A 25,236-nucleotide genomic window follows, 5' to 3' on the forward strand; every position below is an offset into this window, starting at 1 on the left:
TCTTGCGAGACAGGGCGTTACTTTCGGAAATCTATCGGAGATCTCGACCTTCGGGATAAGATCGAATCTCCAATCTTGTTATTCTTACACTAGCCGTAGGCATCTGTACACTACGCGGCGCGTATTTTTAAGATATACAAGTATGTACAAGGAGAAGGATAATTTCAGCGAGCTGGTTTTGTCTATGCAAAGATTGCGAATTCAGCGGGACGTGGGGGCATTGCTGGAATAAAACGCGTGAAGGAGAAAACTCGTTCTCTCGTCGCGCGAGCATCGATACACTTTTTGTCTCGCCGAAGGATTGCTCGTTAACGATCGTCTCGTCAAACCTATCATGATCAGTTCAACAACGTGAACCGCCGAGATATAGTCCGAGAAGTGGACATCGTATTTGTGCGTCGAATCGAGTTCAGTCTCTTATCATTCATGTTATTTCAAATTCGATATATGTATATTTTTCGTGTGTTTGGTTCACCTAATTTGGAAAGTCGTGATTTTCTCTATCGTCCGAATAATTCACGAGTGTGATTTCATCTAAACGTCTCAACATCGTCAAATAGTCATGATTCACCATCAGTCCTTAACAGCATCTCGATTAATGTCAAATCTCTAGTTTGTGGAGAGAACATGGATAATACCATTTACGACATCCATATCATCTTCTAAACTTTCAATTAACGTTATCAAGAAAGCGAGTTAACACACAGCACAAGAAGGAACAGTACGTCAGTCCTCCTCTACATCTCCTACTACATCATTGTTATTGTTCCTAACACCTAGCTCCTTGAATTCTCCACTTAATCTTCAATCCCTAGTACTTGCGCCGTTGTTGAAGAGAAGAACAATAGAATCCATCTCGTCGTATCAGTCATCTCGTTGTTTTAACATCTCAATTATCTTTTCCAGGATTCACAGTCTCGATCGGACGACACTCGGCGTCTCTCTACTATAACATCTTGGTCCTAATCCGGTCGTCACCTTCTTTACTCGACGCCCAAGCCAGCCAACAACGTGGAACATAGACACGGTACCCTGGCTTGTCAGTCGTATCGACTCATTGGCTCCATTCGTGTCCATGCCTCCTACGGTTGCCTGCTGGCGGCAGTGCCGTGCGGGTGTCCCGCACCAGGCGCGCCGTTCGTCGCCGCCGGATGCGTGTGGTGGACCTGTGCGGCGGAGCTGCCTCCGGCGCTTCCGCCGGGTAAGACGGAGGCGGGGGCCGCGGGTCACTTGGGCGGGAATGGCGAGATCACCGAGGCGGCTACCGCGGCGGCCTGCTGACTCGCCAGCACTGCCGCTGCAACACACACAGAGAGACAGCAGGCCATTAATGTTTCGTCACGATCACTCCTCAAGCGCCTACTGAACGCGCGCATTTGCATATCCAGCTGTTGCTGTTGGTTGTTCGAAACGATGGCGACCCGCGGCACTCGGGATTTTCAAAATTTTATTCGAAATGCGTTTCGGTTTCTATTGAAAGGGAGGAGCCGAAGGAGAGACCGAGATTAACCACTAGCTGAGAAAATAAGCAAGTGCACCTTATGCAATTTGTTTATATTACGCAACACAAAATTGTGACATTCAATACAGACCGAGAAATGAAATATTGAAATACGATATTTGTTGCTACCTTTTTGAGCTAGGAAATAAGAAAATATCAATTATTATATAAAAATGAAAATGATAGAAATAATTAATAAGTATTATTGATATATCATCAGTTGTTTGTAACATCTTAATATAAGTGAGATGATTCACAGATTCAAATATACGAATTCAATAGAAATTATATTCTAATTATTGTAGAATAATGAAATACTGTAAAAGCACAACGAAAGAAATAAAAATATTGTAGTTCTCGAGAAAAAAATTATTTTTAGATATAAAAATAAAACTTTTCTTGTGTGCTAACTAAACAAACCCACATAGTATCACTAATACATATTGGACGTTCTAGTTTTTACACTGATCTTTTGCAAACTGTTCGATGTCACTATAAATGTCCCTAAATCCTAACAAGTAATTCTTACACTTGATAAAATTATAATATTTAAAACGCAGCAGAAATTAGACTTTCATGGATGTGAAAAAATCACATGTAAGGCTCTTCGAGACAATCGTTAACGTGCAAGCGCAATCCTTTAGGAAACGCATCGTCCTCGAGCTCGGTGGCATTCGAGGAGAAACCCGTAATTTCGAGATATCTAAAACACCGAGCTACGAGGAAAAATGACGATGGATATGTGTGTGAAGAGTGGTGGGAAAGCATAAAGTGGCGTGTACCTAAGTAATTGTTTCTCTCTCCATTTCCCTTTCTCCCTTTTACTTCTGTCTCACAGCGGATTCGCGCCTATAATGCATTTCCCTAGCATGGTTGCGGACTTCCCTCGTTCACGCGAAAGTCCTGGCAGTGTTGGCTCCGTAAGCGTAGACTTGGTCGATTAAGTTCGCTGATTGGTAATCGTTTTTCTGCGTACAAGAGCGTTGTTATGCGAGACATTGTAGTAGCAAAGTAATATATGTACATAAAATCTTTGAGAACATAAAACCAAATGTGAAAATATTAAATGTAAATCTTGTTAAGTAAATTTATCCAGAGAGAAATTAGAATTTTAGACAAAATCTAAAAATACATATTGTTCCTTATTTCTTGTTTTTTTACATATATTTATATCTTATATATATACACATATATATATATAATTTATATATATGTAATATATATATATATATAATATATGTAATATATGTATATATATAGAATATATATTTGCATACATATTTGTATATATGTGTGTGTGTGTGTGTGTGTGTATATGTGTATATTGTAAGATAAAACATTGTATCATATTTCTATCATTTTCGATAGACGTATCATTTGTACTCTGATCCCTGAAGCACAAAAAGAAAGAAAGATTATCGACGAAATAAGGAAATATATCGCTTTCTAAAGGTTTAATTAATTGCGATTTATCCATGAAATCATCATCGAGAATTAGTGTGTCAAAGATACTTTGCATTTGTATCCAGATAATAAAAGACAAACATTCTTACGAATCGCAAACGACGCTCTTATAACAGAAATCGCAATCACTCGTCTCAGCGACTAAACGTAAAAATCGCATTGGGAAACTATAAAGTCTTGATGGCTGTTTTGCTGCAAAAGAAGCTTTTGTGGAAGACTACCGACGTCTAAATGAAAGATACAAGGATAATGAACGCGAATACACATCGCGTTCACGAGGATAGAAAATAGATACTACAAATTAAAAAGAATCCAAGTGCCAACAAAACACAAAACATATTGAAAATAATATTTAATACTAAAACTCGATAAAGCTGTATTCGACACTTCGTACCCTTGAAACCTAAAATAATTAAATTTTATGTAACTATTTATTTAACCATTCGCACTGAATATTAATTAACCACGCACAACTATAAACTTTCATAGTGAACTATAGCATATTTCTACTAAGATTTCATACAAATTGTACATGTTATTACAAAATGCAAAGAGAAAACGTATGACATGTTATTAGGGAGCAGAAAGGCCATGTATGCATTCCAGCACGTCATTTCAGTGCAAGTAGTTAAGTACTGCTTTTCTCATCTTGCTTCAAACTACATTGTTCAATCTTGTGTTTCTGGCACATAGACTTTTTTAATTCGCAGTATTCCATTAGAAACTGCACTTTTCTCACGTATATATCGCAATCAATCTGACAAACTAGCATCGATATTCCTAACAAATTCGATGACATCGTTGTAGATTACAATTTACACGCGAGTGCATCACCCGGAACTGGATGGTGATCTCTCGTCCACGTAAAAGATCCTGTTACCTTTTCTTTTCCCGTTCCGGAAAGAGAAGCACGATAAATAATTATCACAGTCTGAACTATATGTCTAATTCCTACTTGCGCCCTACTTGTGGTACACAGCTTATACACGGCTAATTTACACAACACACGACCGCACTTATACTTCAATATTTCCAAAATATTCAGTTCGTCGCTATATATACGAGACTCGTACATATGTATAAATATACAGGGTGTTTTAGACGTCGCGCGTTTTCTCTCGACTGCAGATACTGACGACTATGATAAGCGTAATATCATTTCAACACTTTTTTTTCGTGTTATAAGGCTATTTGAAAATTAAATGATTTTCGATGTAAATATATATATGAGATAAAAAAGATGTATAAATTAAATCTTTATTTTCATCTAAATTAGAAATATAAATTCTCAATTTAAGAAAAATATGATCAATATTAAAAATAAATTTTTATTAAAACAAGTTCGACAATAATTAATTATTCTAAATTCACTGTCTGCAATGCAGAAAACGCGCGCGCGTGCGTGATGCCCGGTATATAAATAAAAAACAAAATGCAACACTACACGCGAGCGAACTGGGCCGCTTGTTTTTCGCGTCCGCAGAATGTACAATCGAGGATAAATTATTTACAAGCGACATTTGGGTCCTCAATAGGCGGGATCCACTACAATAGACGAGGTTCGATAAAAAAAAAATTGTTTTTCAACTGTAATTTTTCTTTCCTTTGTACAAAAAGAAGAAATGCATCTCTTATTGGTCTGATAATAAAATAGTACCTCGAGGCGGAGACTCGGCGCGCAGATCAACTCTCAAACGGAGACATCTTCTACCGCGAGTTCCTTGTTGCACATCAGAATTCGCATTTTCTCTTTTCTTTTTCATTCTTTTCATTTTTTTTAATGCACCAATATGGTGTACGGTTTAGACACACTCAGGCTCTAATACCTAGCCGAGTTTACCCGTTTTTTGTCGGATGACAAGTCATCCGGATTCCTCCCGAAAACTAAAAGCGGCCATTCGCCCTTTATTATTCATTGTTAGTCTTTTCGTACTGTCCTGCAATTTTTATCTTAAACCGAGAACATGCGTACATATTTTAAAACGCAATTACAATCGCAATCGCGTAGTTCACTTAAAAGTGCTTCCTAAGAGGCCGGCTATGAATTCGTTCATGAAGTGTCATTTCGAAGAATCCAAAATCGGATTGAATAAAAACCTACGAATACCGAGCCAACGTCAGGATGATTGTGCAGTTAAGTCAATCGCAAGTCGCTCCGCACTATCAAAGAGTTTAAAACGCACAATCCTAAAAATGTGTCCCGTTGCGCTGATACGTCTCAGCCACTTTCACTATTCGCAAAAATGCATCAGTCGCAAGACGCTCGACGGCACCTTTTATCACGCTTATCGATACGCATCGACATCAACGATTGGAATTACACAGACGAACAGTTGTCTCAACGCACGCATGCGTTGCGCTTTCTCACGGTTCTCTCTTGTTCTCGCTTCGTTGGGTCCCGCGGGTCGCCTTACTGTCAGGGTCTGACGAGAGGCTTACCTCCGTAGGGAGCGGGGTACTGTCCTGTCAACAAGGGATAGCCCAAGCCCACGTGAGTGTGATGATGCGTGTGCACGTGCCGCTGCGGCGGCGGTGACCTATTGTCCTTGCCGAGATTACCGCCGCTGGCATCCACTGCACCCTGCTGCTGCTGACTACCTGGCTGACCCTGCTGCTTGCCGGACGGTTGTTGACCTTGACCCGGCGGAGGGCCCGGGCCCGCGACTGACGTGGGTGGACCACTGGGAGGTCGGGCGGGTGTCGGACCTGCTGAAGATGGACTGGCAGACGCCGCGGACGTTTTAGGCGTCGGTGACTTGAGCGCTTGTGCGCGCTCTTGTAGCTCGTGTATCTTGTGCGCTGAATAATACTGATTAGCGTGATGTTGAAGCAGATCTAAAGCCTTGCCGCCGGGCGGTCGACTGAGATCTTCTGGTGCATGATACCTAGGTAGTTGATGAAGATAGGGGTTACTTGAATAAGGGCCAGGCACGAGCATAGGACCAAGGCCGCGATACACCGCGTGACCCGGATCGAACGGCAGCCCGCCGTAATGCTGCGGACTTGTCATGTAACCGTGATGGATGTAAGTGGTGAACTGCGAGGTAGGTGGTGGCGGCGGTCCCTGAGTCTCCATCGTTGGTTTTACGCCTTCCTGCTTGCTCTTAGAATCCTCGTTCTTGCCGAGATCCTGTGGTTTCTCTTGCTTCGGCTGATGTTTCGGACTAGGCGGTGGCGCCTTCGCCTGTTGACTCTGCTTACTCGATTCCTCTTTCCTTCTTTGCTCACCCGGGTATAGGTAATACCTCCTATCGTCCTGAACTGGTCCCGGTGGAGGCGGCGGCGGTGCCGCTCGTTGACTCTGCGAGCCGTGATAGACGTGGTACGGACTCATCTGACTCTTCATCTCGATACTCTCCTTAAGTATTTGATGGTTCTCGTGTTGTTTGTCTTTTAGGCTCGGCTGCGGCTGTGGTTCCTGCTTAATCTTGACTTTCTGCTCATGCGGCTCCTGATCCTGCGACTGCTGACTCTGCTGTTGTTGCTGTTGCTGCTGCTGCGAAACTGGTTGTGGAGGTTGGTAGGGATAGCCGGGCGGTATATAACCGCCATAAGCACCATAATAATGCGGCTGCTGTTGCGGTTGTGGCACCGGCTGACTCAGTTCCTTCTTCTCCTTCTCCGATACGACACTTTGTAAATTCGCCATCGAAGGCATCTGCGGTATATTGAGCGGTTTGATCTCCTGCTTGGGCGTAAGATCGCTCGGCTTCTGGTCCACCACCGGCTTGCTATCTGGTACGCTGGGTACCAAATAAGGCGGCTGACCGTAATACGGGTACATACTGAAGTGGGCAGGCAAATGCGCCGGTGCCGTGGCCTTGTTGTCCTTCTCTTGGCTCTGCTTGGATTTGTCTGCCGGTTCGGCCTCGAGCACTGGCGCCGCATCGTCCGATATATCCGAGTAGGCTGGACTCTGTACATCGTCGCGCGCCGAATCAACAATCGGCGCTTCAAGCGGCGACGGATGCGGGCTGCCGCCAGGTGACTTTCGCGATTTCTTCTTGTAGCTCTGTGGCTTGGAAACACGCGCGTCGGTGCTCGACTTGTTTTTGTCTTGCTCTGGCATCAGCGCCGCCGTAGGCTTCACCTTGAACTGTGGCATCTTCGCCGCGTGCAACGGGTATTGCTGCAGATGCGACTGTACACCTTGACCCGGATGACCCGGCGGTGGCGGTGCCGTTTGCAGGCCCGCCGCCTGCTGCGATACCTGACTCGCTAGATTCTGCAGACCCGGATGCTGACTGGCTATGCTCTGTAGACTGGCCTGTTGCTGCTGCAACCCGGCCGTTTGTACAACATGAGCCTGCGCGGGTTGGCCCAGCTGAGCCGACAGAGGATGCGACACCGACTGTAATTGATGCGCCGGAGGTAATTGCTGTTGAACCGAAGACTGCATTTGCTGTTGTTGCTGCTGACTGCCAACGACGCTGGACTGCAACTGTTGTTGCGGTGGTTGACCGACCTGCTGCAACGTTTGCTGCGCCTGTTGCAGAAGCGGATTCTGCGACTGATGCGACTGCTGCATCTGAGACGGCTGTGGCGGTTGCGGTATGTTGAGGGGCTGGGGGATATTCGTGCTCGGATGCGGTGAAGGCACAGGCCTGGGAGACTGACTGGGATGCGGGCTAGGACTCTGGGGCGGATTCGACGAGCCTAACGACGCTTGACTCTGCTGCTGCTGTTGCTGCTGTTGCACCGACTGTTGTTGCACTCTCGACGAGGGTGCCGTGGAAGTAGGCGCTGGCAGATCGTCCTGACCGAACCTCAACACGCCGGGCTTCACGATATTTTTATCCGCGAGCACAGGCGTAGGTGGTTCTATACTGGGTGACGGCACCCTCGGGGGCGGAGGCGGCGTTTCCGGCGGCAATCCTGCAGCCGGTGGACTCGTCGCTCTCACCGGCGTACCCTCGGGTTTGTCCGCTGGCGATTTCACCGGCGTAGCTGGACTCGGCGCCTCGATGTTGCTCTCGTCGTTCTCCGACATACTTGTTATACCCTCCTTGGTGTCGTCGTCATCGGCAGTGCCGTGCGCGTGACTCTGATGATACTTGAGTCCGTTGATGTGTTTGTACTTTTTACTACAGTTCGGCTCGGGACATTCGAGCAAAACCGGACTGGCGGGCGGCGAACCGCTAGGCGGCGTAGGCGGTGGCGCCCGTCGTTTATTCTTGTCCTGTTCCTCTTCCGGTCCGCGTGACTTCCGCTTCGCCGCCGGATCTGGCCGTGGTGGCACGAACGCCGCTGGACTCGGACTGGCAGCGGGTGAACCCTGAGCGCCCCGACGACCTTTGCCGCCATTGCGGAGTTTACTGTGCACGGAACTTCTCGTCTCCGTGAAGTTGCTCAGGTCGTTGCCGGGCGTGGAGTTGGCCGCGGCGCGGCCGCGTTTACCGCGTCCCTTGGGTGTGCGAGCGTCCAGGTCGCTGGTCGGCGAGTCGCAGAAACGAGGTGGCGCCCAATCGTGACGCGTGCAGTCCAGCAACGTCCCTACGTACGTTTTACCTCGCCACGTAACGTTTACCACTAATACACCTGCAACAGAGAGAGAAAATGTTTCAAATAGTAATACTCGAAGATTATTAGAGGCGAGACTTCTTCTTTAGTATTCTACTTTAATAATTATCTTCTGATAGCCTTTAGAGCTATCTAATGTAATACACTTGACAATCATGTTTGATATCTTTAATCTCTGTTGATGTTGAAAATATCCATTGTACAAGTAAATAAGATATGTATATCTCATTGACTATTATATACTTCTGTGGTTCTTTATCAAAGGGACATAATGCATTCTTCAAGTACTCCACACATAGAGCACACATTATACGCTTAAAAAATTGTATTTTTAGAATCTCTATACCAAGTTTTCCACAAATAATATTTTATTGTTGCAGTAAAAAACTCAATTTATATTTGTATATATTTTTGATAGTTATCAGCTGATTTCTGTCAAAAAGTGTTAATTGCGGATGATACTTTAATATATTATTTGAAAGTATAATTAGCAAATTAACGATTCAATAATATTTTTTGACAGAAATCAGCTGATTAAATTGTTAATTTGCTAATTAAATTTTGAAATAATGATATGTTATAAAAATTAAAATTATAATACATTTCAAATAATATGCTACAATACTTTAAATTTGATTAATATTTTTGACAGTTATCAGCTGATTTCTATTAAAAAGTATTAATCGAGTTTAAACTCTATTATTTTAAAAAAAAATCATTTTTTTTAATACAAAATTGAAGAATAGCGCACGAATAGTGCGTACTTGTTCTGGTAAATATATAAAATATAAAAATATATAGAAACAATGAAATATTTTCTCTATAGAAAGAATCTATAGAAGGAATTATTAGTGCATTTCTTGTTTGTCAATAATTTAGAAAATAATTTTGTCGCGACGCACAAAATTCAATTTATTTTCAATCTAAAGAAGTAGATGAAGAAAAATAACAAATCTTGGACGAAGAAACGTAGGTATATGTGTTGTTTTGCTGATGGAACAATGCAAAAGTTATGACGAAGAAAAAACCGTTCTTAAAATACGACGGTTTAAACTCTTAGAGCAGTTTCATTAATAAGTTTCATGGCAACCCGCTGACGAACTAACTCGCAGTTCGTGTTGTCTCCCCTTTTCTCCTCGGCATGTTCTTCGTTCCTGCACGATCAGCATCGTTAATTGAAAATATCTCGACCGTGCACGTGCAAGAAAACTTGCAGCGTCTCGCAGGTGATCCCGACGATAAATGCTGCAGGTGTTTCCAGCCGCGAAATTCTCGTCTTTCATACATAGTGTGCGGCTAAATCACTTTCGCGTTCGCGTAATAGCTAAAGTCGACCCGACGCAAATCGAATCGCCTCCATGGGGTGTGTCGCACCAGATTTAAATGTCAAAGCTGTGCAGAACGTACAGGATGTATGTGAAATAAACAATGTGTTCTCTATCAATAAGTGGAAGAAAAAGTTTTATTTGAAAATTGTTTTTCTTAGAAAGTGCGATTTCTTAGAAAGTTTCTCTCGCACAACGCGTAAATGTGTTTTCAATTAATTATCAAGGTAATTATCAAGGAGAATAAAATTCTACAAGACAAGGAAAGCGCGGTCTCTCTGTAAAATGATAGCGAAACTATTAAAAATTTGTGCGATAACGAAGCGATGCAGAAATAAAATTCAGTTTCTTACGGTGAAGATTTGACAAATAGGTTTTTTCTTTTCATCGCGCTCGTTTGAATTAATTTTTCTTTGAGACGCGACCCACGTCTCTCACGAGAAAAGCACCGTTTAAAAATAGATACCTCCTACGGAATGAGAATGTTCGGGGAAGATCGTTGAAACGAGCTCGCGGTGTTTGCATCGAAGCTTGTTTCCTCCACGATGTGAATCGAGACCAGAAATAAAGGGACGAAACAGCGGGGCAGTCGAGGAGAAAATAAAGAGGCGGACATACACAAACACACACACACACACACAAAGAGAACAATAAAAACGGCGGAAGTTCCAAGGCGACCAAGTTCCTAAAAGCCACATAACACCGTGTTTCTACTCCATCTGTCAGACGTACGTCTCGTGCTTTCTTTCTCTTTCTCTCGTCTCGGGAACGAAACGAGATGTCTCTCGTTGTTTCTTCCTCTATTTTGCGGCTCTTACCCCTCATCCTTTCGCCCTTTTTCTTTCCCACCCTTGCTCGCCACGCGGCAGAAACCTCGGGGCATTTTGGTTGATTGAGTCGTCCCCTCGCGCGTCGACGTCATTCCCATTTACCGCGAAAGATAAACGTATGGGCGAGCACTAGCATCAGGGAGGGATGATGATAAATCCGTACAACTCACCCTCGTCATGCGCCTTTTCATCCCGTTTGCTTTCGAACCTCGTTTCCTTCACAGCCCCACCGACCTTGCGCCACTTTTTTCCTTTTTTTTCTCATGTGGCACTCTGACAGCAGTCGAGTGCCGGGCAAATGACTAATTAGCCACTAACTCAGACAGACTTCGAACATCGTCTTTACGCTCGAAAAAAAATGTATGCTGTCTTTAAGCTCGAAAAAAATGTATGCTGTCAAAAAGATTTGAGCGAGGAAACAATAAAATGACTTTCGTTCAAGTTTCACCGAATAATGTGTTTTAATAAGAAATATATGGGAGAGGCTGAATTAATAAAAATACAAACACTGTTTTAATTAATAAAAATAAACACGATAATATCTCGCCTAACAATTTACAGCATTTTTGAACAGTGCTAAATTTTTTACACTGCTATATGGCATAATAGCAATTTTACAAATGAGTTTATCTTTAAACCTTATACACTCGGTCTCTCGCGACCCCGGGGTTCTCTAGGTTTAATAGAATTTCCCGCGGCACAGTAAACGAATAATCACGCGGCCCGCCTCGAAGAGATTGCGGTCGCGGCAGCTGGTAGCAAAGAACACGAAGTCACATCCAGCATTATTTGCCCGTCGCTCTTTTGCGGCGGGCAGACGTCGTCGGAGTTGTACGTCGCCGCCTCCTCGAGTTTCCTCTTCCTGAAAGCCGACCGACGATAAAAGGGCTCTTTTCCGAAGCGGTAGATTTGCGGTCGTGGTCAAAGGAAACCAGGCACTGTCGGAGGAAGAAGAAGAAGAAAAGCGCTCGCAGTTTCAGCGTAAAACGACGAGTTAATATTTCTCTAGCGAGATACTGTCGAGCGCAACGACTTCGTAATACCTCGCGATCGAATCGTCTCGACTCATAGCGGCTGTCACGTGAAATCACGTCCGGTTTTATTCGCCCTCTACAAGCGATGACAATCGAGCACGTTGCTCCGAATCGAGAGATCGCTTTCGGATCGAGAATGGAGTTCTCGCACCGAATATTCGTCACGAAAGAAAACTTCCGAGATTCGAGCAAGGTGAATGTCTCATTTATTGACGTGTCGAAAGTATCAATATTCGATTGTGTATGGTATATGACATTCGCGATTTTGATGGACAAAGCTAAAATCTAAGTTGAGAAACATCGTCGATAAATTATACTTGAGACACACGCAAAGATAAAAGATATAACAGCAATTCACGACAAATTACGTTGTTCCTAATATTTCACGGAACTATCTAAATATAAATAATTTCTTTTTGTATCTCATCGTTTTACCAGATAAAACACTTTCACGTGCAAAGTAAAATTTCAATTTAAAATATTGAATATTTTAAAATATAAAACAAAGAAATAAAAATTTTAAGTTCCCAAATATATTTTTAAAAATTGATACTAGAGATATATCTGACCATATATGTGTGTAAATATTACGTGCGATGCGGTTGAATGATATCTCGACGATATCTCGCTCGATAGAATCCGCAAAGCGGAATGAAACGATGCAGCTGCCAAGCGAAACGTGAAATCACAGAGCAGCGTTATTTGTCCTCACCGAATGGCGGTCGCCTGTGGCGCCCAGAGAACAACATTGACCGAGATCAGTCTGGAAATAAGTGGATTTCCTTTCGACTTGAAAGCTCACAATCGCGGCGAGAAAGGTTTCTCAGCAACGAGCCGTATTCAAGAACTTTATAGCGACAAAAAAGCAGATGTGCGCGTGATTATGTTTCAGAAATTCTCTTTAGTGTTCAGCTTATTATAAAAAAACAACGATAAATGGTTGACATTAATTACGGCATAATCCGATAAATATAAAATGAAATATTAATTTGATCTAATTTTTATCTATTTTATTTTAATCTGCCATCGATCTTTTCTTAATCAATCTTTCATTCAATCATCAATCATAAATTTACCTCGTCATTGTACGTCAAAAGACAGATTAAATTAGTATATGTAACCATTTCTAATGACATTTTCTTGTCTTCATCGATCTTGACAAGGAAGCAGACATTTCGAATCCGTATCTCAAAGAGCCTGAGAGGAAGCGACATCTGGTACACCAGATATATAGGAAGAGAGGATTGTAAGAGGAGAGGGAGAAGGAGTAAGAGAAGGAGCATAAGGAGCCAGAGCAGGATTCCGTCGAGGTGAAGCGAGAGATGTTCTGAAGATCGATAACAAGCTGTATAACTCTAGCTTCCATCGACGGGAAAGAGAGACCATCCTTCCTCTCTCTCTCGTCCTTTCCCTTCCGTACCCACCTCGTCGCGTCTCCGACAAGCATCCTTTCATCAACGTCTCTGTGATCCAACTAAACTACCCTGACATCGACAAAACCAGGTCCGATGGGAGATAGACGCCTTTACGATACACACCTTAGCTCGCGGGGATATATATGTAATTGTATTGGTGCCCGTTTGCGTTGCCTTCACACACAATCTCGTGTAATAATGCCTTTCCGTACAAGATGCTTAGAATGTGTTCATAGGAATCAGAGAGGATCTCTGAGTGTGGATTAAATTTGTCGACAAAGCTGAGTTTTTTATTTAACATAAAAAAATAGGAAAATATAGAATTAATTTCTAAAATTGAATTATGAGATTATCATTTTGCGTACGCACTAAAAACACTGGCTTAAACAAATATCGCGATATTTTTAAAATTTTTAATCTTCATTTTTTCGAATTTGCTCATATTTCGCAATAAGGGAAATAAAAATTTAAATATTTTTCTTTCGTCACAAAGACATAACTGCATCTATAAGTTGTTTTTTTATTTAATATATAGAAATATGAAAATAGAATAATTAATTTCTAAAATTGAATTATGAGATTACTATTTTACGTACACATTAATCACACTGACTAACAAATATCTCGATATTTTTCAAACTTTTAATCTTCATTTTTCGAATTTGCTAATATTTGACAATAGAGGAAATGAAAATTACAATATTTTTCTTTCGTCACAAAGACATAACTGCATCTATAAGTTGTTTTTTTATTTAATATATAGAAATATGAAAATAGAATAATTAATTTCTAAAATTGAATTATGAGATTACTATTTTACGTACACATTAAAAACACTGACTAACAAATATCTCGATATTTTTCAAACTTTTAATCTTCATTTTTCGAATTTGCTAATATTTGACAATAGAGGAAATGAAAATTTCAATATTTTTCTTTTGTCACAAAGACATAACTGCATCTATAAGTTGTTTTTTTATTTAATATATAGAAATATGAAAATAGAATAATTAATTTCTAAAATTAAATTATGAGATTACTATTTTACGTACACATTAATCACACTGACTAACAAATATCTCCATATTTTAAAAACTTTTAATCTTCATTTTTCGAATTTGCTAATATTTGACAATAGAGGAAATGAAAATTTCAATATTTTTCTTTCGTCAAAAAAAAAAACATAACTACATCCCCAATCTCGATGCCACATGCAATAGAGCATGCATGTTACTGCGATATGAGCTATCAGCAGTTTAGTACTTCTGTCGGCCGATCGGCGGTCATTAGTTACACACGCACGCACGCATAATTACACATTCGCCCGTATGACATTTATTGCCGGAGATTAACCTGTTAGCTTCGCGGAATTATTAATGCGTCGCGTTTATAAAGCAGGGAGAGATGCAAATCGGGACCGATCGAGCGAGCAAAGCGGGCGAGCGCGACGCGAAGTGCAAATACGCTCGTCATCATTTGACTACGTTTGTTTATTCACGCGTGACTCGGGAATGCCTTATGCAATTTGCCGCGTGACTCGCGCGAAAGAAATTGCCCGTTTTCTTAATCGGCCGCTTCCCGAGAAAATTTCTCAGGGGGTATCTTAACCTACTTATTACGACTGGGATCGATGATGGGGCTCTCTCGTTACGCCGCAATGTAAATTTGAAATATGAACCCTTACAATGTAAGAATATAAATCGACAAATGCAGTTTAAATCAACTTGCTGCATTTCATGCAGCAGGAAAATACGGACCGAGAAACTAATATTCTTTTTTATATAAACACTTTGATCAATATAGAATCGATTTCTCTTTAATGAACATTTCAGTCCATCTATTTTGATTGTGAGTAAAAAGAAAAAAATTAATATACACGATTCTAAGCTTTTAAAATATTTTATGACAACATTTATATAAAATTGTATTATATATAATAATTGTTTTTTAAAGTAGATTTTTCCTTGACTCGAGCGTCTTAAAATTTGAAGTCTGGAAATTGCTTAACGATGTTTAATAATCAAGAGTTTCTCGTTATAATTTTTACATATAATAATGAACGCGCGGAGAAGAAGATGAAGGCGAGAAATCTGGAAAGAACGGAAGTATAGAGAATGAAGCGGATGAATTCACTATAAAGGCGGCGCAAACCCAGAACAGACGTGCTCGAGATTCCGTCACTGTTTTATTTCTTTCAACATAACACGCTGATAGAGCTCTCTCGCTCTCTATCTCTCTTTCTCGCGTCTCTCCAGGAGTTGAAGGAGGCCTCCGACCAAAGAGTAAACGCGGAGAGAAGTAACAAGGAGATGAAAAGATGTAAAAGAAGACGAGGAGAGCCGTGCGAAAGGAGAAAAAAGGGTAGAGCGAATGTAAACGGGAAGGGGTAAATGGCAATGGAAGAGTTATGGGGATGAAGGAGGCAAAACGGAGAGAGAAAAGAGGACGTAACAGCAGGATATCAGCGGCGAACGACGAAAGTAATAAAACTTGGATGGATGGCAGGCTTGGACAGATTGGCCGGCCGTTCAATTGGGAATTCGACGAATTTATAGACTTCTTAATCTGCCATTATGGATAGCCATTTAGGAACTCCCTCTCTAGACTTTGCCGTGTAGTTTATTCTTTCGGAACAGAGGAAGTGATTTTAAGCACACGAGAGAGTGTTGATGATACTTGGATAAGGTTTCAGATGCACATCGGAAATATATTTCTTGTTAATAAATATTATAATAGATACGTCTGCTCTATGGAACACGCCTGACTATATATACTTTTGTAAATTAGCGCTAATTAGTTCTTAATTAAAAATGTTTTTAATACACGTATTCATATTCTTCTTTTTCTTTAACATTTTCTCTTGTGGCGTAATTTATTTACCACAAAAGTGCAAAAGATCACTGTTGAAAGTAGAATATGTGTTTGCACGCGCTTTAAACATACATTTATATGAAAGGTACCAAGTGCCACTTTTGCATACTTGCAGGTACTTACATTTGAAGCCCGCCGTATATTAAGTAGATTAAACTTTACATTAGAATGTTACAAATTACCAGCGCAGAGGGAACACATTTTTCCCTCCGGAGAAAACTTTGGAAGTCCATTTCTCAATTTTGACGTGGAAGCGCTTGGTTCCTTTCATATAATGGTTGTTCATTTATCCTTGCTTCGCGAGGGAATCCAACGGTGAAAAACTGCTACTCGGTTCGGCTGCTTTCGAAGCAGCGATCATAAAGTAGACCTTCGGTGCCTTGAAGGAAGGAGAGAGAAAAAGAGCGGAGGAATATAAAAGAGGAAAGGAAAGAGATACGGTGAGCAAGAGAAGGAAGAGCAGCCGGGGAGAGTCACGATGTAGTTTTAACCCGACGACAACCACGACCGCGGCATTACACATAATACCTGTCTGACAAGCTACCTTACCCGTGTTGTGTCAGCCGCGAGCCGGCTACGTGTATTATGTATGTATATGTGCGACTGCGTGTGCATGTGTGCGCTTTTGTGTGCACGGAGCTTACCGCTCGGGCATGCACGAGTGTATGCGGTTGCGTGTGCCTGCATTGCACGCTCGAATGTGGCTCGAGAATTCGGACTGAAACTGAAATAGTCGGACTTGTTTAAGAAGATTGGCAATATATTTCGCGAATGTGCCTTCGGCTTCATATATCTCACGATTACACCTTCATGCATATCCGATTTATTGTTATATTTTATACAGACGCATTTTATATGGCGTTTTATATTATACATATATATATATTATATTTTATGTATATATTTTATACAGCAAATTTTTTATAGTCGCATAAACGAATTTGGAGTCGACTTCGGAATATATGTATAATGTTGAAGCATCCTATATAGTATGTTTATTTGAACTATAGAATGCATATCTATATTCATGAACACATTATGCGCCAACAGTAACATTTTGTCACGAATGTGAACGAAATTACGATCGAGCGAAATGTTCGCGTGTACCCGTATAGCGTGAGGCTTTCTTTATTATTTCCGCAGATCGTCCCAGAACGTATTATGACGAAATCGTCGTTGAAGCATGCGATGATAGCACTCGAAGAAGGCTTTCCCCTCCGCGGTAGATTATCTATTAGCGAAATTGGAATTAATTATACGGTCGCTCGCAATAGAATTAATTATTCCACCAGCGTGAGTCTTTCCTAATACTTTTGTTTCAATTTCATTCTCACATCAGTTTTATCTCGCGTGCGAGTCGAGCCGCGGCGCATTATTATTTTATCGCGGCATATTATCATATATAGGAAGTAAAAAGAAAAAAAAAACATTTAAGAATTTTCCGCGTTTAATTGAGAAAAATATGGTAAATGTTTTTCAGATAAATAATATTAGTCTAATTATTCGTTTAAATTTTTATTATAAAATTCTACGAGAAAATTTATTTATAATAATTTTTCAACGTTTAATTTATTATCACTACTTGTAAAATTTATTACGATCCTTCTAACGTTGATTAGTCTGAGTCACACAACTCATTAAAGGCATATCATATTTTTCATCAGATTATAAAGTGACTTGCAGAAATATATCGATTAAAGTTTTTACACACACAAGCATAATTTTCAATGTTTAAATATTTTCCTTATTATCAGAGTCTATACACGCCCTGTACGTAATAATGAGTCTTGCATTAGTCGCTCAAATTAGCAATTCGATTTAGCGATGTGTAAAACAACATAAAAGTTGTGTTTACGAAACGTATGCTAACGAGCATGAAAAAAAGGTTTAAATTCGAATAAATTAATCTACATTACTTTGCAAACGCAATTATTATCACGGATTAACACTATTTTTTTTAACCGTCGACATGTTCTTAATAAGCTCTTAATAAGCAGGCGATCCAATTATGAAGTTTATTATCGCGTTTATTCTAATCATACTCATTATCGGTAAAAATACACCAACATGACAGTGCAACATTTTGATGCAATGTTGCGGTAAACCAGTCCGGTAATCAGGCAACAAGTTTTAATTCTCTCTTACGTGATGTTTTATAATAAAAAAAAAACCTCGTTTTTTTTAAACAAAGTGAAATAAAGAACATTATTTTTACACAAAACTGAATACGTAAAATTCAATATAATATGAATACAAAATATGAGATTATATTTTGTTGTGTATAATAATTATATAATTGCAATCAATGGAAAAAAGCGATTTCAACAAATAATAAAATCCCGATTGCAACACACTCTTATTTACCCAACTTTTCTGCTCGGTGAAGTATCGAATGGATATTTATAACCCCGAATCGTTCGAGCAGCAACAAGATCGATCGAGTGCTATTCCTATTACACCGTACTTTCCGAATGTTTACTCGGGGCAAACGATTGATTGATCATCGCTGCTAGTTATTTTCAGTCGACACGAGATGATACGGTTTTTATTCGACCAATATCACAATGATGATAGTTATTATTTATTCGAACAATTATACAAATATATAAATGATATAAACAGAACAGTTACTGTGAAAATATCGATTTCACGTTTATTATTTATTAAATCTGCACAACAGAATTTTCATTCCAAAAGTCAGAATTTAAATCATAATTTATACAAAAGCAGAATTAAACTTTGATATTAAAATGGAGAAAAAAAATATATATAATGTAAAATTTTATTTATACCGACTATTATCAAAAAGTTTTGTTTTATTAAATTTTCATAAAAGTGTCGACTTATTAAATTCATTATCTACATATCCATTAGCGATTTTTTAAATCATTTGTCTTGTTGCTGACATTTGTTACGCGACTATACATTAATCCATGAATTTTTGAAGCGTACGAAAAACAAAATTAAATTTATCAAAGAATAATCCAAGCATACCTAAATTCGTCAAATATGCTTCAGTGAGAAAATATTGAAATAGCAATTAACATAACTAGGAAATATGATTTCTCGTAAAACTGAGATAGTTGTCTAGTCATATGGATGTAGATATTGCCAGATAAATAATATCCTGTATTTGTTTGACAAAAGTGGGGCTTGTAATCTTTTTTTCAGGAAGCACTGCACAATTATCGTTCATTACTATATCACGAAGAAAATCGCAATGTAAGCGGGGCTCGTTTCCTGCGCTCTGCGTTTAAACGCGCGCTAACGGTGAACATCATTTTATATAGCAACTCTCTAACGATGCTTAATATTACTTAATATCCCGGGAAAAACAAGTGGGCGGCAGATGCGGTGATTTTGCGTTGAACGATAGATGTGCTCGTATAGTCCCTTAGGACGCCGATTTCCATAATAATAGCACAGACTTTGTATGCGCTACCATTAGTGTTATTACTGTTATTCAGCGGATTGCAGAAATTCGATAAATCAATAAGTACCATATATGACTTTATCCGAAGAGCCCGGAGCCAATAACAAGACCAACTCGATGGAAGCAAATTTGACAAATGAATAACTGAGAATGCTGATGAATCTTTAAATGCAAATTCTTCGTATTTTACTGACATTTTGAAACGTTGGCACTTGAATCTCTAGTATCTTTAACAGCTTTTAAAAATAAAGCCGTCATTAATTCAACGTTCATCTAAAAAATTTGAGAAAAACGATCGTGGATGAGATATATTCTGTCGAGAGGCTATATCTCGCCAACAGAATTGATAATAATTAACATCACTTACACGAGTTATAAGAACAAAAAATTTAATTTTTATTGCATAAAAAACGACTATAAGCATTGGATAACTAAGAAAAATTATTTTAAAGATAACTTTAGCTTTTTCATTAAATTATATCAAGAGTATCAGATAATCTGAATTCAATTTTCCAACTAATTTTCGCGTACAAAGTATATCGTTAAAAAGAAACGAATAAGTAAAGAAATATCTATTTTCAATTAACTACGCATCAGCTGCGCTGTAATTATGTGTATTAAAAAAAAAAAACCAATACAGCATTGTTAAAATCAGCGTATAAAATTAACTTATCAAAATATCTTTTTATTCCGACAACGAAAAAATCTCATTTTATCGATTATAGAATTTTAATATGTGGAGAAAACATTGAAAATTAGTACCTTAAATTATCACCTTTTTTCGAATCAGTTTGATCATCTAATCTGTACATCTAAGCAGAAGTTGAGAGAGAAAGAGAGAGCAAGAAAGTCGTAGCTCTAAGATGCCGACGCAAATGGACAAATTAAGCTGTAAGAAGACTCTTACCTCCTTCGGTCTCGTGCCAAACGATGCCCTCGAGGGTGACGGAGGTACCGGGCTCGCAGGGCCCTAAACATTCCGGCTCGGTAATGGTCCCCACGCTGGTCCCAACGCACACGTCGGACATGTCCTGCAACACAAAATGAACGACGAGCGATGAGTCATAGATATACTATATAGAATACATTTTATATCTTAATTGCTACGCTAACTCTGCTTTTGAAATAAATACGGAGAACACCTTTTAATAATATAATGATGTGTATGTATGATTTAATCACAAAATGTGCTATCTTAATTGTTAAAAAAATGAAAAATTGTTGCTGATAATATACATAGCATTTATTAAAAATTACTGCTATATGTATATATATATCGACTAATGCATTTGTACGTAGCAATATTGTGTTTGTAATTAGATTGAGATAGTCTCGTGTATGTCCGGGGACTTGTCATTCTGACCATGAGACGATCTCGTTACGCTCAGGGACTTGCATTCTAACTACGACACGGTCTCCTAAGTCCATACGAGAATAGATCAAAAGAGATAGCATGACTGAGCGATGAAGATGCTAATTGCGATCTATCAAAAATTTATGAAATTATTTGCATCTCTATTTCTCCTTCCCTCCTTTAATTTTAGAATGCGACGTCCTTTTTAAGTGTTACGCTAATTAGATTTGTAATCATTTTCGCAACCATCAGGATGATTAAAAGTGCAATAGCGAAAGATTAATACAATTACTGAAGAATTAATAAAATTGTGAAAATATTTGAAGAATTTATATTTAAAATGTTGAACGATATATTTGAAGTTTTATTGTAATTTTGCACAAGTTTCTTAGAGAAGAATAAAATATTTAAAAAACTATTTTTCTCAAACTCTCGAACAAACTCAACACTGGAAAGATTGACGTGATTAATGTTTTTTTTCAAAATCAATCGCTTACGCTACTCTATCATGCTTTATTTCTTTCATGCGATCACGAAAATTGTTTTCTTGAAGGGCTTCTTACATAATTTAAAATAAATTTGTTTCTCAAAATTCTATCAGCGATCATAGAGAAGCAGATCTCTTTGAGATCGAAAACGTATCTAATTTCTATTTTATTTCAATTATCTTTTTTAATCTGACAAACTATATTAGGAAAAAAAAAATCTTTCATTTATTAAATTTTCTTTAAATCACCTTTTTAACAATGGTGCGATCTCACAAATTTATTTGTCTTCATTACACCATTCAATTATTGATCTTTTATATACCTTCCGTTTTCTCTTTGATTTCACCAGTTTATATATCAGAAATAAGTTCTTCAATTTTTTTCAACTTTTTGTGTTTTTTTTTTACAATAGTAGGTTGTTTTTTAACAATCGTAAAACTCGAATGACCTCGAGGCGCGACGGAACGTAACCGAGGATATAAAAGCAATTAGAGAAAACCCAATTAACTAACTGGTCGTGGTGCGGCATCGTATATTCGCACAGTGTCGCGCGCTGTTTATGGAAATATCGGCCCGGCCAATATTTCGTCGAACGGACGCGGACGGTTGGAAACGCGGTTCCGCTATGGCCGTTTACACCGGGCTTGCAAATAGAAACGCGAGCCAGGGAGAGCGTTAAAGGTTGATTTTCACGTATCGTGCGCACCGTGTCATGTCGCTGAAAATTACGAACATGTCATTCCAGCTCGGATATTGTATAGTGCCGGAGCAGCTATCGATTCTGATTTACACACCCGCGGGGATAGATCGTATTTTAAAAAGAACCTCGATGAAATTTTCTTCCATTCGCTGCCTTTCTGTTATATCAATCTCTTTATCCGCATTAAACATATTTCCTTGCCTATATTATCGAACATGAAAATTACCGCAATACAGTAATAGGTTTTTATTTGGATATATTTTATTAATTTATTTTATATCGTTATTATTTAATATCTCGCACTACATAAGTTTGACTATTTCATTTTTATTAATATAATTGCATAAAGTTTCATGTATATAAAATGCACTTAAGTATATAATATAGCACAATATAGATAGAAACGCAGCTGGTCTGCTGCGGGTTTAAAAGCAATTAGCGAGATGTCTACTGAATGAATGCGCTCTGCTGGTCGCGGTAATTTTCGCGGCTCGATGCAAACAAATTTTCATTTTGGAAAACAAAATCGCCGCGCAGCTGGGACTTTGAGAGCAATTAGCGATGCCCCGCATAATTAACGCGCTAATTAGCGATGCAATTTCGAGTAGCGGGAGCGTATAACTTTTTCGCATGTCAAAATATCGGCACCGCGGCTGTCACAGATTTTTCATTTATTCACCCTTTGGGATTTAAATGTCGCCCATATTGTCGCGACTATATATATATTCGCGCAATACCTATATACATTATTAATATCTATTTACGCGAAACGATTTTTCAAACGATGTACAAAACTGCATGTCCGCGTGAAAGCCTCAGTTATCCCAGATGTGAAAATGTATCTCTCAATAATAAAATTCGGGAAAAATATGAAATTGACAGCGAGCCTCGATTATTGATATCATTTAGAAAATAAAATTACTTTATGTTTAATATTTCATGTGTTTGTGTATATGTTATCAAAAATTATATCGATTAATGTCCCGCATCAATCGATTTTTAAATAATTCTGAAACACATATGCCGTATATTAATCTAGATAAATGTATCGGCGTTATCGTTTCGGCATTTCGACATGAAATAAAATTTGCGCCGGAAACGCATTTACGGGCGAATTGGCTGAATGCATCAAAATGCATTAACGTGAATAATCGGGAAGAAGAGTGACAGCACGTGTGGAACGATGGATCCACATATGTATAAAGAGTATATCCGAGATTTGTTACATCTCTCTCTTTTCATCCCTTCCATAAAGAAAACACATTTCAAATATGTAATTTATCGGTCGAAATCTGGTTGCAATTTTCACGATTTTCAATAAATTAGCACTTTCGCGAATTTTTCAAATAAAATAAAAAATAATAAAATGGTGTCTCTCCTTCTTTGCATTTGTCAACTTTAATTCAATAAAGAGAGAAAGAGACTGAAAGTCTCTTAATTTCAACATAGAAATAGCTTAAGAGAATCATTCATCGTTCCGTATCTTCGTTAAGGAAGAACCAACTTCAAATTGGTTAAAGAATGCATAGCCGAGAGCAAGGACGGGCAGTTTCGAGACATTCCACGAATGAAGGGTAAGGGCAGAGAGAGAAGGTAGGTAAAAGCACGAAGGAACAAGCGCGCGGTCGTCTGTCGGACCCAAGATTACAATAGTAGTTTGAAATGCAAATCGCCGAGTTTATGCTTGGTTTCCATAATTACAGAAGCGCGACGCGCGTGTTACCTCTCATAATGTACAATGCACACGGACCGACGTAATCGTGGCATTGTTCTGGCGCGAAACTATTTCGCCATGTTACGACGACGACGACGACGACGACGACGACGACGACGACGACGAGTCGACGATGCGAAAGGACAGCCGTGAAACGCGAGATGTGACAGCCTGCAAGAGGGAAGAAAATACTTATTGGAGCGTCGCCAGCGAGCTCGCTAGCGAGCCGCAATAGAGAAAAACGACATTGTGTCGGTAATCGACGGACATTAGAGGAGGGAAAAAAAAAATACGAAGCTTTAATAGCATCCTCAGAGATATCGATATCAGACATCAAAGATATATATCAAAGAAAATGTCTAAATCCAATAATAAAAATAATATAATGGACGCAAATAAAAAGCTCGTCGAGAATGAAATGAGGATGAACATCGAATTTTATCATCTCTCACTCGTTTTATTATCTTTATGTAAATTTTCGCTCCCTTTGTTTGTCGGAAGTTGCAATGGAATTGTTCAATCGTATTCCCGTTGAGTAGATACGAGGGCAACTCTCATATTTCAAGCAATCATCGTTTTAATCTCCACCCTTCTGATTTAATGAGATTCCTAACTTGTCCCTAATTATTCCGCGCTGCTTTTCCGCGAGTAGATTCGAGCAGCGACAAATAATCCTTTTGAACCGGGGAATCGGTTGACGCGATTGTTCGGGAAGGACATTTAGAAGAGAAACCGACAAACTGTCACGAGCACGTGCGCGCAGATCCCGTAAAGGATTGCAAAATCGCCGTGTAAAAAAGTATACGCAGCTAACGCACGGTCGTGCGGAAAAACGCGGTAATAAAACTGAAGAGTCGAGGGACAGCTTTGACTATACGTGTGATATACATTTGAAGAGCTCTCGTCAGCGCGCAGCAGTGCGAATTCAACGCGAGTGCGACCAACATACATGTTGCGATCGAACGATTCTTTTTAACGTTTCGGGAGTTAAAATTGAACTCTCGTTCTCGCGCGCGTTTTTTTCGACGCGCGAGAGAACGAAAGGGTAAATGAGCGAGATAGAGAGAGAGAGAGAGTGTGTGCAACCGGGAATTTCTGGCGCGCACTTTCAAGCGCATATACATATAGCTGACTGACGGCGACCGCCGCTTTATACTCGTCGGCGCCATTATTGCAGTAAAATTGACGGCTAGATGGATAGTATAATAAATTGTAGAGCAGAGGAAAAGAGAGAGAATAATATCGTCCCGGAGAATGTTACCCCCATTATCGCAGTTATTCCGATGAAATTGTCAGATGTCAGATAGAGAGCGGAGTAAATTTATTACACAAAAGATATTGAATAAAGGTGCATTATGGTAAATTGGAAATTTATTTATTATCTGGAATATATTTGTGTTTATAGCCGACCTCAATTTATATCAAATGTTAACAAAATCGAGAAACACGCGCGCCACTACGAAGTAGTTTCCTTTATTATCCTCTATTTTACCTATTATTGCGCGTTTCCTGTTATAACGGTTTACTTCATCAAATTCTTTTAAAGTAATCAATCATTCACGATGCAGTTCGTGTAGCTGCTATACT

General features: G+C 39.4%; 1 protein-coding gene across 6 annotated transcripts in view; it reads right to left on the reverse strand.

The window, feature by feature from the left end:
• Positions 1-299: 299 nt before the first annotated feature.
• The window catches only part of LOC114935028 (uncharacterized), a 192,890-nt gene continuing 167,953 nt past the window's right edge, over positions 300-25,236 (reverse strand). For 5 of the 6 annotated variants that reach the window (XM_085485245.1, XM_085485249.1, XM_085485247.1 and 2 more), the window contains 2 exons: positions 20,301-20,424; positions 1,846-8,503 (listed from right to left, as the gene is read on the reverse strand). In XM_085485245.1, the coding sequence (XP_085341371.1) occupies positions 5,382-8,503; positions 20,301-20,424 (3,246 nt within the window). In that variant the 3' untranslated portion in view covers positions 1,846-5,381. Of the gene's footprint in view, positions 1,298-1,845; positions 8,504-20,300; positions 20,425-25,236 lie in introns of those variants that run through there. The other variant, XM_029307783.2, reaches the window with a different exon arrangement.

This window comes from Nylanderia fulva, unplaced genomic scaffold (assembly GCF_048542155.1).
Source record: "Nylanderia fulva isolate GAGA-0341 unplaced genomic scaffold, ASM4854215v1 Scaffold35, whole genome shotgun sequence".
NCBI classification, from domain to species: domain Eukaryota; kingdom Metazoa; phylum Arthropoda; class Insecta; order Hymenoptera; family Formicidae; genus Nylanderia; species Nylanderia fulva.